Here is a 14,521-nt window from a genome sequence, read left to right on the forward strand (position 1 = left end):
CCAAGTGATGCCCATGAAGCAGACACACTTAGGCATGGTAAACTTACTTTCCAGCCCGTGCTACCCACTCAGAGTTTCCACGGAAGTGTGTGGACCAAATCGGCTGCCTTTCGTCCTTTGACTTCCCAGTACTTGCTGTGCTCTTGGCCTTGTCCAGCAGCAGGCTAAGACGTGGCAGTAGGCTAAGGTGTGGCAGCAGGCTAAGGTGTAGCCACAGCCTCCAAGCGTGGGCGCTGCTCAGGTGGCAGGGGCCTGGCTACAGCTGCTTTCCTCTTGTAATCTTCAGGTGTAAAGCAGTAGCCCCTCTACCAGGGCTCTCCTCTCCTAGTGCATGAGAGCCGAGAAGCTTCTTATTAGAGAGTAGATCACCGTCAGCTCTGACATAGATGTTGCAGTTTCCGTTAGTTAGAGTGCAATCAACTCTTAACACTGACACAGCGGGTTCTATTAATAGTGTTATTATGAGACACCATGAGTCTAACTCAGTTTGGCTGGAGGGGTATTTGGTATTTTTGTAAAGAGGAGCCATCATTTTTTTCTAAGATTTATTTTTATTAATTTTTATATCTTATGTGTATGAGAGGGAACTGGAGTTACAGATGGTCCTTAGGTCACCATGTAGGTGCAGGGAACCCCACACAGGTCCTCTGCAGCCAGGGCTTTTTTTTTTAAGGATTGAGCAATTTATATTTACACACACACACACACACACACACACACACTAATTAAAAATAGAAAGACCGTGATTTCAAGAATGAGGTGGCATTCATGGAAGGAATTGGAGGGAGGAAAGGGAAGACAAATGGAGTAGTCATATTTTCATTTAAAATTGTATTAAAATTTTTAAAAATTAAAATACAGTAGCAAAGTTTAATTTGTTTATACATTAAAATCTTATAGACAAGCAACCAGGGCTCTTAACACAAGCAGCCCACCAGCCCCTTGTTTCCAATGGTGGCACTTTGTGATGGTGCTTTTGACACTTCCTGTATGAGAGGATCCTTAATCCAGCTATAGGGAATGTGCTGGCTTTACAGAGGACCCTGACACTCAGGAAGGGCTGCCCCTTCTCACCTGCTCTGTGGATGCAAATGGTTCTTGAGTGGAAGCGCCTCCACCTGAGTACTGACATTTGTTTGCAGTCTGTTAAGCCAAAAGGGCTAGACAATAGCTTCTCTCCTCATTCTGGGAGACTCGGGCAGAGGAGACAGTGAGCAGAAGTACGCCACAGTAAGCAGCGTTAGCGCAGGTCTCAGAAGCTAAGGTCAAAGATGAGTGCTCAGTTTTGGCCTCCTTGCACATTTTTGAATATATGAGTAACTTGTTGACCATCCTCTGGTCTTCATAAAACCCCATTTTCTTTTAAAAGTGTCCTTTGTAAGCTTTGGTTTCTTTTCCTTGATTTGTTCTTAATGTAGTTCATATTTTAAAACACTTACTTTTCAGATGTTTCCTATAGTTTACACCAAATGTCACCAGTCAAAACATGTAAAAGTAACTTTTAATTCACCTGATGTTAATTATTGTCTCCGAGGTTTGCTGCCTCCATCTGCTAACCTAGGCCTGGTCCTGGAAACTTCTAGCCTCTGTACAATCTAACCTAGGCCTGGAATGTGTCCAGCCTCTGAGACTTACTGCTGAACAAGCTCACCCTTTTCTGGCTCTTTCAGAACTCTGGCTGGCTAGTTCAACTCAGCTGTTCTGGCTCAAACTCCTCTCCAAACTCACTGATTCAATCTGGCTTCTCTCTGCCTCTGAATTGTTCTGCTTGGCTTCAAACTAACTCTGGTGATCTGTTTTAATCTTCTGGTTCCTTCACATTCTCTACCTCATTCTGTCTTCACCTGTGTCTAGCTTGTTTGTTCTCTCTTCAGCCTGTCAAGGTAAAACTCTCCCGGTAAAGGTAAAACTGCCTCCTCTCTCTCTTTCTCTGTACTGCTCTAATTCCTCCTTTTCTTGTCTCTTCTGATGAGAGTTGGGCCTATCCTATTCAGTCAAATCTTTCTCTGATTTGTCACTTTGTCTGTTCCTCAATTAGATGTCATTTTTCAAACATAGGTGCTTCCTTCTACAAACTAACTGTACTTTCATAGTTTGGAATTAAAAGTGTGTACTAAGGGTCATGTCTGTGTTCCAGCTGGATCACACAGACCTAGGTCTTTGGATGTGACCAGAGCAACCATGTTGCTGGATTGAAATTCCTCTACAAGAATGTGTGACCCAGAATAATGAAATGTGTAGAACTTATTATCTTTGTAATGTCTTTTCTAAAACCAGCATCTCAGCCAGGCATCATGGCGCATGCCTTTAATCCCAGCACTCGGAAGGCAGAGGCAGGCGGATTGCTGTGAGTTCGAGGCCAGCCTGGTCTTCAAAGTGAGTTCAGGACAGCCAAGGCTACACAGAGAACCCTGTCTCGAAAAACAAACCAAAAACTAGCATCTCACTGGATAGCCATGGTTCTCAACCTTCCTAATGATGTGGCCCCTTTAATACAGTTCCTCATGTTGTAGTGACCCACAACCATAACATTATTTTTGTTGCTACTTCATAACTGTAATTTTGCTACTGTTATGAATTGTAGTGTACATATCTATATTTTCTGATGGTGTTAGGTGACTCCTGTGAAAGAGTTGGGTGACCTCCAGAGGGGTCACAACCCACAATTTGAGAACCAGTCCTTTTAAGTGTGTTGCCACAGGTGTGAGCCATCAAGCCTGGCCCAATTCATATACTGTTGCTCATTTACATCTTATCTTATGTTTGTTTTGTTTTGTTTTTCAAGACAAGGTTTTTCTGTGTAGCCTTGGCTGTCCTAGACTCGCTTTGTAGACCAGGCTGGCCTCAAACTCACAGCAATCCTCCTGCCTCTGCCTCCCAAGTGTGCACCACCATGCCTGACTTTATCTTCTTATAGTTTACCTGAAATTCTTGTTGATGAAAGCTTGAGGGCCAGTGATTGAAGCTACTCGCCACTGATGACTTGAGTTCATTCCCTTTATCCTTACGGAGGAAGGAGAGAAATGAGTGCCAGAAGTTGTCCTCTGACCGCCATACACCGGCCCCTCAACACAAGAGGGTAAATACATGTATCAGAGAAAATGATAAAGGAAATACTTATTGTACTCTGACAATTTTTTTCCTTATTGCTCAGCTCCAAGAGTTTGTTTGAAACAGTAGTTGGTGGTTGTTGATTGTGCTTTGGAGTGCAGGTTAACACTGTGACATCAGTGTGGTCAGTTCTTGGGGTTCAGGGCATTCTGTTGGCCTGAGAACTGTATTTTAAATGGCCTTATCTAAAAATGCTTGGGACTGGGAGTGTTGTGGTTAGATTTCAACATTTCAGAATATTTGTATATATACATATTGTTATGTATGGATGGTGCTCATGACTAAACATGAAGTTCACTTGTGTTTCACTTGTACCCTCTCTCATAGCTTGATGATAATTTTATACAATATATTTTAGTCCACGAAGACTATGGCTGTGGTCATGTTGTGAGGTCAGGTGTGGAATTTTCACTTGTGAGTTGACTGTCAGATTTTGCTGATTTTTGGAGCATTTTGTTTTTTAAAATTTTAGATGAGGAAAATTCAGCCTGTACACAGGCCTCAAGTTATTTAACTTTTCACTGCTTTTCTGGCTTCCTTGACATGAAAAGAGGTGCCTGAATGTTTCCTTTAACTCCCTTCCCTTAGCCTGATAATACGTTGTCCTTTGCTGCCTGAGAAGTTGTTTGTATAGCTTGTTTTGAGCAGTGTGGCCTAGGGCAAGGGGAGATTCTAAAAGTTTTTTGTTGTTGTTGTTTTGTTTTTGTTTTTTGTTTTTGTAAGGATTAAGACTATAGATGAATTATAGATTGTGAATTATAACCTTCTAAGGAACAGCTCATGGGTTTCTTTCACTAAAAAAAAAAGGTTTTATTTTGTATTTGACTGCAGTTTCACCCATGGTTCTTTGCTTCCTCTTCTCACATCTTTTTTTATAAAGGTGAGAGTCTTGGGCAAGGTCTCTGTGTTGACAGCCATTAGAATCATCTGTTTGACTGCCTTCTCTACTAAGGCCACTAGATCAGGCGTCTGTCGATCTGGTTTCATGAGAGGAACTATGGGAGCGAGTGCAGTTGGCCTGAGTTCTGCCTCGCGAAGAGGAATTGTGATGGTTTCTATGCTTAACTCGTTCTTTCCGTGGGGGTAAGGGAGCAGAACTTGGCATTAGCCTCGCTTCCCTGGGTGCCTCGGGCAGGATGTGGACTGAGCCCAGTTGTGTCTTGCCTCTGTATGTACAGGTGAAGATGCTCCTTTAAAGGTCTTGAACTTGGAGCTCTTAAGGTTTCTTTCACGTGCTTCCCTAATGTCTTCTCTCTCATAATGAGCACAGTGGAAGCACTGACACCCATTTTTGACCCTGCTGAAGAGTATGCAGCTTCACCAGGGTTCAGACCTTCAGCACTCTAAAAAATGCATTAGGAGACAAGGAGAGAAGCCTTCATCCCTTTGGAAAGTCTGTAAAATGCTGAATTAAAAGCCACAGGTGCGGTGCTGAGAGCACTGAGGGCAGTACTCGGGGGTCACTGCATCTGGGGACGGTGATCTGCTGGGGCAGGATAGTGTTTAGACTTTGAAGTCAGTTCTAAACACAGCGAAGCAGCTGGAACCTGGCATAAGAAGTAGCAAGCCTTTTACATTAACTGTCACTATGCTACAGTCAAGGAGCTGAGCTGTTTTCACAGGTGCCTTCGTTTGTCCTATGGAAGCCACCTTGTTTTTATCTTAAATTATAAATTTTAAGATAAGCATTTGTTAACTCATTTGAAAAACAGAAGCAGTAATAAACTCAAGTATAGTGGAGCTTATATGTCTGAAACAAACTTAAGAATAAGATACTGAAAGTTAGAGATAGCTCAGCCATTAAAGGCCTTACAAGCAAAGGGGCAAAAACAAGATATTGTGACAATTTAAAATGTCTCTTTAAACAAAAAGATAAGATGTTACTAGGGACTATAGAAATGCATGGTACTGAGTGTCATATAAGTAGTCAGCCTCATCGTCAAAATACTTAGCATTTTTCCCAAGCACTGATGGGTGTTGCAAACTCTGCAGGCTGCGTTAAGTATGTGAGGAAGATTTAATGCGGCAGAAGAGGTCAGCAGCTGCTTACACAAGAAACTGAACCAAGAGCAGATGAGACCAAGGTACACAGGAAGCAACACTTCCAGAGCCGAATAAAACCTCATGGAAACGCTCTAGCATTTTCAGGCAGCTGGGAAGCAATTGCATCGCTGGGAATAGTTGCTAGTTTTAAAAACAAGATCTGGAGGCTGGATGCTTGCAAATGGTTAGAAGAAAAGCCACAGGCTCTCGAAGAGAAAGCAGTTTACTTGGTCTACCTGACTTCAGTATCCAGCATGTGCCCAGGATCATGCTAAAACTTTGTAGAAAACAGGCAGATGAGGCTCTCCCTGTGAGCACGTGTTTAACAGAACAGCAGCCCCATAAGCTAGCTGGGCTGAGTGTAGTGGCGCCAGCACAGGGGAGGCAGAGGCAGGTGGATCTCTGTGAGTTCAAGGACAGCCTGATCTACATTGTGAGTCCCAGGACAGATGGGGGTATGTAGAGAGAGACTGTGTTTCAAAAACCCAAACCAAAACAAGGTTGTGAACCTACTGTGCTTGTCAGTCAGAAGACAGAGACACACAAAGAACTAGCTGCAGTGCAGTTTGGTAAGAGGTGCAGTCAAGTGATGCCCAGTACTGACAGGAGAGACTGTCATGCCTAACATCTTACCGTGCCTGCTGGGAAAAGCGCAGAGGGTGGGCTTTACTTGCGGGGCTGGGTATCCTTTAAGTGCGTGGATTAAAGGAATAAAGTAAAATGGAAATGGGGGCATGGGGAGGTGGAGGAGATCTGGGAGGCTTTGTGGGTGCATATGGTCAGAATACATTATATGAAATGTTCAAGGAATTAATATCTTTTAATGAAGCAGTCGCAGACACTTGTGGGACACTGAAAGCTGTGACTACTTGTCTCTCCCAGACTCTCCCCAGGTGAAATACTTAGCATATTTTTATGCTGTTCTTTCCCCTTGATTAATTAGGACATTCCATGGACCTGGGTTAAAGATTGCAATTGGTTCTTTTAAACTTTATTTGTAACTCACAGTTTATAAGAAACTAGTGTTTATTGATGTATAAAAAAAGCCCAAATGGAGGCAGTTAGAAGTCTTGTTACTGCAATGTCATCTTGTAGCCCACTGTGATCATACTTGTGTCGTGAGCTGATTACACATGTGTTTGTGACGCGTTGCTCCTCTCTGGAACTGCCCAGAGCAAAGCTCTTCTCTTTCTCTCAGCGGTCTTTCAGGGGTCCTGTTAGCCTGCAGGAAGAGACCTGCTAATGGGTCACCGGGGCTTAACATGTAGACTCATAATCTACAACTGTTGATGAAATGGCTTCTCTAACTCCAGAAGACTTGTAGGATGCTTTATTATTTATATTTCTAAAACCGCGTAGAATGGACACATATGTCTAAATGAGCATTAAACAATCTCTATTGGCAGTGCACACCTTTAATCCCAGCACTTGGGAGGCAGAGGTAGGTGGATCTCTGTGTGTTGAAGGCTAGCCTGGCCTACAGTCTCCATAGTGAGTTGCAGGACAGCCAGAGCTATGTAGACCTCAAAAAATAAAAAATAGTGTTGATTTACTTCACACAAATTGTTTTTAGTTTTTGTATTCCTTAGTCATATAAATCCAGCAGCAGGAAGTGGAGAAGATGAATTTTCAGTATTTTAAAGCAAAATTTTGGTATTCATAATGTTTTAAAGGTATATTAAATTATGTCTCTGGCAGTCTCAAATAACATCTGACTCTGGCATCTCCAGCTTACATGCATGCCAGGTCTAATGACACACTGGGAACCCATGGGATTAAGGAGTCATCTTGTTTTCACACTCCAAAACCAGCTGTTGAAACAATGAGATCATAGTGTAATGACACAACTGGAAATTCTAAAGTTAAACTCTAAAGCATCAAACTACATTTAATATAGGCAGAAAATTTATATTGCTCTAATGGTGATTTATTAAGATCTTCTGCTCTTTATGGTTTTTTTCTTTGTTTTTCTCTGTGACAGTCATAACTGGATGTGAATGTGTTAGCCTTTTCATCTGTTAACAGTAATTGAGTGGCATTTTTAAAAATATCCCCTGCCTAAAAATTTTCTTTTAATGTTGTAAAGCTATGATTATTTAAAAACTTGCGTGAACTTCAAAAAAAACTTCCCAAAATATTATTAGCAAATTGTATTATATAAAATGGCACATTTCAATGATACAGTTTTTAGTTAAAATGGTGGTGTACCTATTTGGAGGCCTCCCAGAGTCCTTTTCTTTTCACACAAGGTCTCACACCGCTTGGCTGAACTCTAACCCCACTGCTCCCACCTCCTGAGTGGTTCTGTTTGTTACAGGCTCAGCAGCACGGCTGGCTATGCGTGCTGGAGGTCAAGCCCAGGGTTGTGTGCCTGTGGGACAAGCAGGATACCAGATGCAGCTACGTCCCAGCTCTTCTTTTGCTTTCTTACTAGTTTCCACCTGAGGTTTCCATCTGTCTCCCTAAAGGACAGTGCCTTTTGTAGCCCTCCTACAGGGCAGTGCCGGTGGGGACGGCTACTGTTGAGTACCTAGGATTAGGAGCTGACTTGTTTGAGGGACATTTCTGTGTTCTAGTGGGTACATAACACTTAAGATGACCGTGCTTACTACTCACCAAACTCTTTGAGGCCATCTTACAGATGAGAGCTGGAGTTCAGAAAGTATATGTGGCTATCCCTCAATCTCTTACTGACTCACCTGTGCTTTACTTGCATTTCCTTATATGGCTTAATGCATTGTGTCCTTACTTCCTTATTTGTGGTCATTCCTCTCCTACATCCAAAATGGCTTTCTTCACCGCTGCACTCTGCAGAGTCCCGAGCAGTGCTCACTCTGTTCCGCTATCTCTGCTCTTCCCTTCTTCTCTTTACTCCTCCCTGCACAGAAGCTTATGAGACAGTCTTTTCAGCTCTTTCCTAAGCTGACCTCATTGGGTCCTTAGCCGTGACCTATCATCATAAAGGGGCTGGTTGGGATTCGTGAGATGTGCAAGCCTGGTGACCTGAGTTTGATCCCCTAAACCCACATAAAGGTGAAGGGAGAGAACCAACCCCACAGAGTCGTCCTCTGACCTTCACATGTGTGCTGTGGCATGCACATGCCTCCATACACAGCACACACACACACACACACACACACACACACACACACACACACACACACACACTAATAGTTCTTAAAAAGAAAGGAGCTAATGCTTGAAGCTTCATCTTGTTCCTGTCCTTAGCTGTCACTGTCACTACACATGACAAACATGAAATTACTTCCAGTCACCTTTGAAAGCCATGATCTTTATTGTACTTAAAGGCAGTGAGCTGTAAACTGGCTCTACCAATTTTGGATTAGACAAATTACAGTAGGCTTTATTTTGACAGTCTCTTCCTGAACACTTCCCTTTTATTTTCTCTTCATGCACGTTCCTTAGCACTTCCTACATCTCCCCGCCATGTTCTCATTTCCTTTACCCCTCTCGGTGACCGCAGTCCCATTACAGTAATCTGTCTGTGGGGGTGGCTGCCCACTCTCTCTTTAAAACTGCTCTACAGTCTGTGAAAGCTTTGATTCCAGTTGCCTCCTGGAAAGTCCATGCATGCATCGTGTAGACATCTATATTAATCAAGGGGATAACGGGTCCCGGCATCTTTGATCTCTGTGTACCTCCAGAGGCGTCTCATCACTGTCCACTCAGTCCACCAGGCCTGGCATGTGAGCACCACATGCAGTCGACCCTCTGACCATTGCCACAGACCCTCTGCTTGTTTTATATTTATGTTTGTCTTTTCTAAAGTGCATTTTTAAAATATTCTTTTCTTTGAAATCTCTTGTGAGTTCTCCGGTTTTTGAAGCAGGGGCTTGCCCTGCCTCCTTTAGCTTTTCACTGCTCACTGTTCTTTCAGTCCGGTCTGTGTATGAAACCAGAACACACAGTGCCCTGCACACAAACTTAAGTCTGTGCTTTTCTTCTTCTTTCCTATATTGCCTTCCAACATCTTTTTTTTTTTTTTTTAATTTGTTTGTTTGTTTCCCAACATCTTTTAGTCCCAGCTCAATTGCTACTCCATGTGATTCTAACCCCCACCCCCTGTCTGCACTCTGCTGTCAGGAGCACCTTGACCTTGGGTATGGCAGGCTCATACAGCTCTGAAAAACCTACTTTAACCTTGGTCTTGGTCATCATGTTTGTCCCACAGAATCACTAGTACTGAAGAGATGGGAAAAGGTTTTCACAACATTTTGGGTTGGTATTTAAGTATGAGGCAAGCAACTGCAGGGAATTACATAAGTTTTTGTGTAACTCGAGGTCATATTACTAAACAATATTGCTGTTATGTATATAGAAAAAGAACAAGGTGCATATATAAAGCAGTTTTCTTCAGTTAGATAGCAGAACTATTTGGCATCACTGGAGTTTTGACTAGCTAAGAACTCAAGGAATGGAGTTCTTCAAGCTACTTAAGGGAAGTAAGGTTGAGTGGAGGGGATGGGTGGGGCGTCTATTAGCTATTAGTCCTGTGCTAATTTGTAACTTTATCACAAATTTGCTTCTCTTGGTTATTTTGTATATTCCGGATCATAGCTTTGTAAAACATGAATGTATCTTAATAACCTTTAAAGACTATAATTATTTTAGATGTGCTTTTTAATGTCTCTTCATTTTGATTTTTATCCTATCCCTACAGGTCTAATACTGCTTGCTATTCGTGGAGTAAAATGTTTTTCCCCCATACTTAATTCAATGTAAAGAGAAGGAAAGAAAATCCCTTGTACAGAATCAGTGCTTTCCATGTGAATGGCCACGTCAGCACTCTTTGTTAGAGAGTGTTGTTAACTAATAGTGTGGTAGTTGTTAATTAACAGTGTAGCGCTGTCAGGCACTCATCAGTAACCAGTTGCAACAGTGTATCCCGAGTTGAGAGTCCACTCAGTAGAAGTGAGAGGAAAAGCTCTGAGGAAGTTGGGCTTTGGTTTGGGATGTTTTCACTTTATTTTTAAGGCCACTTCAATTGACCCCCCTCTTCCTTCAGCTTTCTCAGTGCTCGGGTGCTAGGCCAGTGCCACAACACCTGGCTTCAGATGCAGCTTACACTCCCAGGTGCTTCCTTTTAAAACGTCATTCTGTAGTTAGTAGTATACTCTGTGGAACTGTTGCCGTGGCTTCCAGTGGCTTCTGTCACTAATGCAGGCTGAGTGACAGCGGGGTCCTTTATGAAGATAGTGGCTGTCTTTGGGGACTCATTGCCGTGGGGTTTTGTGGCTTGAAGTGCTGGTGGCCGTGCTGAGCCCTGCTGGGGAGCTTGTTCGTCCATGTACACCTCAAGCTGGGGTCTGCTTTTTTAGTTTAACATCAAAACACTCAACTAGGCTCCCACTCTAGCAATCTGACTTAGCATCTGCACTGCAATTTATCAACTGATTTGGGACACTTCCATACATACATTTGTGACAATACCTCCATCACCCTTTTCTCTCCCTTGCATTCCTCCTGACCCCTTGTCCTCTCAGCTTGGCCCCCTCTATTTAAACTCATTGGGGGGGGGGGGTCCTAATCTCATGAACTGCAACTTTTAGTGCCTGTTTTGTTTGTTTTTTGTAAAATGTTTGCCTCTAAGAGATTTATGGTGGTGGAGTGGCTCAGAGGTTAAGAGCATTGGTTGTTCTTCCAAAGGTCCAGAGTTTAATTCCCAGCAACCACATGGTGGCTCACAACCATCTATAATGAGATCTGGTGCCCTCTTCTGGTGTGCAGGTGTATATGCAGGCAGAACACTGTATGGGGGTGGGAGGGAGGGAGGAAAGAGAGGAGTGGGAGGAGAGGAGAGGAGAGAAAGAAAGATCTCCATGGTAAGGGAAAGGCATGTTTTATCTCTGACAAATTCCTGAGAAAGGACTTGTGTGCAATCCTAATATCCACTGTCTCCTCCACCGTTTAGAAAGAGAAAAGCACGTGTGTAGTCAAGGCTGTCCTGGTGTCACTGAACGCCTTTCTCCTTTGTGCAGGTGGCGATGCGGACCCACACTTTACTGCACAGGTGCCACCCACCAAGATGTCTGTGACTTTACCCTCTGTGGACCTTGAGGATTGCTGTCAGTCCCTGAGCACCAGCACCATGCATGGCGGCACAGAGTCCTCAGGGACAGACACCTTCTGAACAGGAGAGCTGGCACAGCTCTGGCTGCAGACCATTCCCACACACTGTGGCCCTTGAGCATATTTTTAAGGGGAAACATTTCTAATATTTTATTAAAATGAAAGTTTTCTTTGAATATTTAGGAAGGCTTTTGAATAAAGTAAATGTAACTCATACTGAGTCCGATTGTATGTTGTTTCTTAGAAGCTGGGGTAGCTGGGACAGTGAAAAGGGCAGAGTTTTGACTAACATTTTTATAACAGTAGTAATTCAGAGTAATCCAGGTCTGTCCACAAGGGACTAGATGGCACATTTGTATATTGTACTATGTAGTTTTAAAAGAATTAAATGTGTATACATGGATACGGAATTCCTCTTAAAAGGAGAAACCTACCTCTTCTGATTTTAGAGCACAAACACAGTCTTTAACTTACTGTCCTTGTGATATGTGTTAGCACTTCCTTAGAAAATGGTGTCTGCGCCTGTCTGGGTTTGCTCACTACGCCACCAACCACCTTCCACTCTTTGGAATAGGAAAAAGCTGCTAATTTTGTCTCCAGGGCAGGGAGCTGATGACTAAAGAATCGGAATCAAGGACAGCCATAGTTAGGTGCACTTCATTCATGACAGGAAGAGTGCTGATGAACGGAGATGATTCTGTGTGTTCCTGATGTTGCTCTGTACGCCTTCATACCTTCCAGCCCGTGGAATGTGTCACTTACTGTGTTGCCTTTCAGTACACAAATACAAGAGAGTGAAGAGGCACAGCTTTGTAATTAGGTTAACTCCAGTTCCCATACCCAGTGGCTCTGTGATGGGTAAATGAGCCCCTTCTGGTCAGCTGCCTTGGGTTAATGCATTTAATAATTAGTTTTGAAGAATAACGGAGATTAGTGATGATGTTTGCCAGACGGTGAGTGTTGGGGGCTGAGTGAGGTAGGCATTGCCCGGCACAGGGCTTGGCACCAACCAGATCATTGTGCAGCGAATGGTAGCCCTCTTATCTGGAAGGATTTCAGCACAAGAGTAACCGCATTAGAGCAACCTAACATTAGCTCAAGAAAGTATCTGCCTAGCCCCTGTATCACACCGCCTATACACACACACACACACCGCCCCCTTCCTCCTCCAAAGCCTCGGCTCATCACAGAACAGAGGGTGGGAAGACTGTAAGAGCCAGAGGCAATGGATGACTAAAGCAAATTAGCATTTTCCAGACCCAAGAGTGCGAGTTCACAGTGGCTGTGGCTACTGCATGCACAAGACATGTGTTAGGTGAAGCCAAACAAAATCCCAGCACGGAGAGGAGAGATAGGCACAACATCCTGCCTCAGCTGTGGAGCTTATGGCGAGGGATGGCTTCTAGGAGAAGGACAATCAGTTTTCTTCAAGGATGCGGTTCCCAACAGGCTACTACTATCTGTACTCGGGGAGAGGGCCCTCCATCCGTGCATACACCACAGCGCTAAGTGGACACAGTGGGTTTAAAACAACAGAAACCACACGAACATGGGAAAGACTGGTTGGTGGGGTAAGGAAGCAAGCAGAGATGGAATGGGATGCCCTTTCAAAGTACATTTGTATGCATTTATTAAATTCTCAAACAAAATTTTGCCTCCCTAAAATATTCTTTCCTGTTGCCACTGAGGTTTACACACACAGTAATTGTAGTCACCGTTCATCTTTCGGAGCAGTTGTAAAGGTTATTTAGAAGGTCTCGGCACTGCTGCGCAGCAGAACCTTAGGGGGCTTTAGAAAGTACTAACGCTGGCCTACATACCAGGGATTCTGGTTTAATTGACCTTGGGTGAGGTCCAGGCAATGGTATTAAAGGTGAAAAAAGATCTTTTTAGGCAACGTCAGTATACACTTAAGGTTGAGAATTACCGAAGCGCAATTTAGAATTCCTTTTACCTCTAGTAGGGCCCAGGGTCTGGGGATTTCTTCTCGCTGAAGTTAGGGGGGTTGGGGTGGGCAAGTGCAGAAAAACCATGTGAGCCTCCCACAGCATTTCCTCCTAAGTCACAGCCCTTCAGACTTCTGGTAGGTATTTGCTTACTGAGATGGTTTGGGTTTCATGTGAGGAGCTGTTTTCTTTGCTGAGGCGCACTGAAATAGAGTGTTTGCCTAAAATAGACTCGTCTAAACTGGCGGGAGGAAACGTACTGTTTTGTAGTTCCTGGTTTGCTTTTGGAGCTCAGGGACCAATCAGGGTAGAGGGAGAGGGGGCGGACCCACCTGAGGGCTGTTTTGTTTCAACAAAGCTGTCTGGTTTTCCAAACTTTTTTTTTCCTTAGAAAGGATTTTAGAAAAGATGATGATAGTTCAAAACTTTTTTTTTTTTTAATTTAGAAATATTGGTAGTTCCCTCTGGCCCCAATCATAGGAAAACCTACATCTTCTATAGAGTAAAATCAGTCTGTAGCCTATGGCTCTTGTGATGTACTTGAGCATTTCTGTTTTAAAATGGTGTCTGTTCCCCCACGACTGTGTTGTCAGTACTAGTGCCTGTCTGTGCTGATCACACAGAGCTCATCCGCCAACCACCTGGAAACCTTTTGGAATAGTGCTCACTCACCGATACTGGTCCAAAAGATGCCTGCAAGCAGCAGAAAAGGACTGCCTCCTGTGTGCAAGCCGTTTTCAAGCTGCCATGTCACAACACACACACACACACACACACACACACACACACACACGTATGTAATTTGTTCTCTGGCAGGTTACATGCGTACACTATATCTTCATCATATTCACTCCGAAAGCCCCACTCACCCTGGGTACCCCCAGCAGCCCCCCTCCAGCCTTCATGAACACCCCCTTCTAACCCATTGTCTCACTCTTTCTTGCACCTCCTCTTCTGCAGTGCCCCCCAAGCCTTGGGGAAATTGAGTTGTCCTGTTTAGGGCTAAGCATGCAACGGTTACTTATTCTCAGCACTTGGACCAGTTAGGAGTCTCTACATTAACTGCGGCAGAAGACTGTTCCGTAGCTCGGGGCGAAAGCAGCGCGTGTCCATGGCATACACAGATTTAGATGACAGTTTGATATTTATCAAAACAACAGCAGTGGAGCTCCCCCATTTGCCTGCTCACTCAGGGCCTATGACCCCTCCTCCCAAGTTGTGGGCTTTTTGCCAGATTGATAGTACCATATATGAAATCTCTCTTAGGGAACAGGTCTTAAATCCAGTCAAAAAGTTGCTTGGTTACCTCCATAACATTCATGCCACTCTTT

The 14,521-nt window shown here is 43.7% G+C and overlaps 1 protein-coding gene across 1 annotated transcript in view; it reads left to right on the forward strand.

Annotated features, from left to right (window-relative positions):
- Positions 1–11,459, forward strand: part of Kiaa0586 (KIAA0586 ortholog) — a 101,880-nt gene extending 90,421 nt beyond the window's left edge. The window contains exon 30 of the mRNA XM_051147226.1: positions 11,154–11,459. Coding sequence (XP_051003183.1) covers positions 11,154–11,305 — 152 coding nt within the window. The 3' untranslated portion in view covers positions 11,306–11,459. The remainder of the gene's footprint in view (positions 1–11,153) is intronic.
- The last annotated feature ends 3,062 nt before the right edge of the window (positions 11,460–14,521 follow it).

Source organism: Acomys russatus, chromosome 1, assembly GCF_903995435.1.
Source record: "Acomys russatus chromosome 1, mAcoRus1.1, whole genome shotgun sequence".
NCBI classification, from domain to species: Eukaryota; Metazoa; Chordata; class Mammalia; order Rodentia; family Muridae; genus Acomys; species Acomys russatus.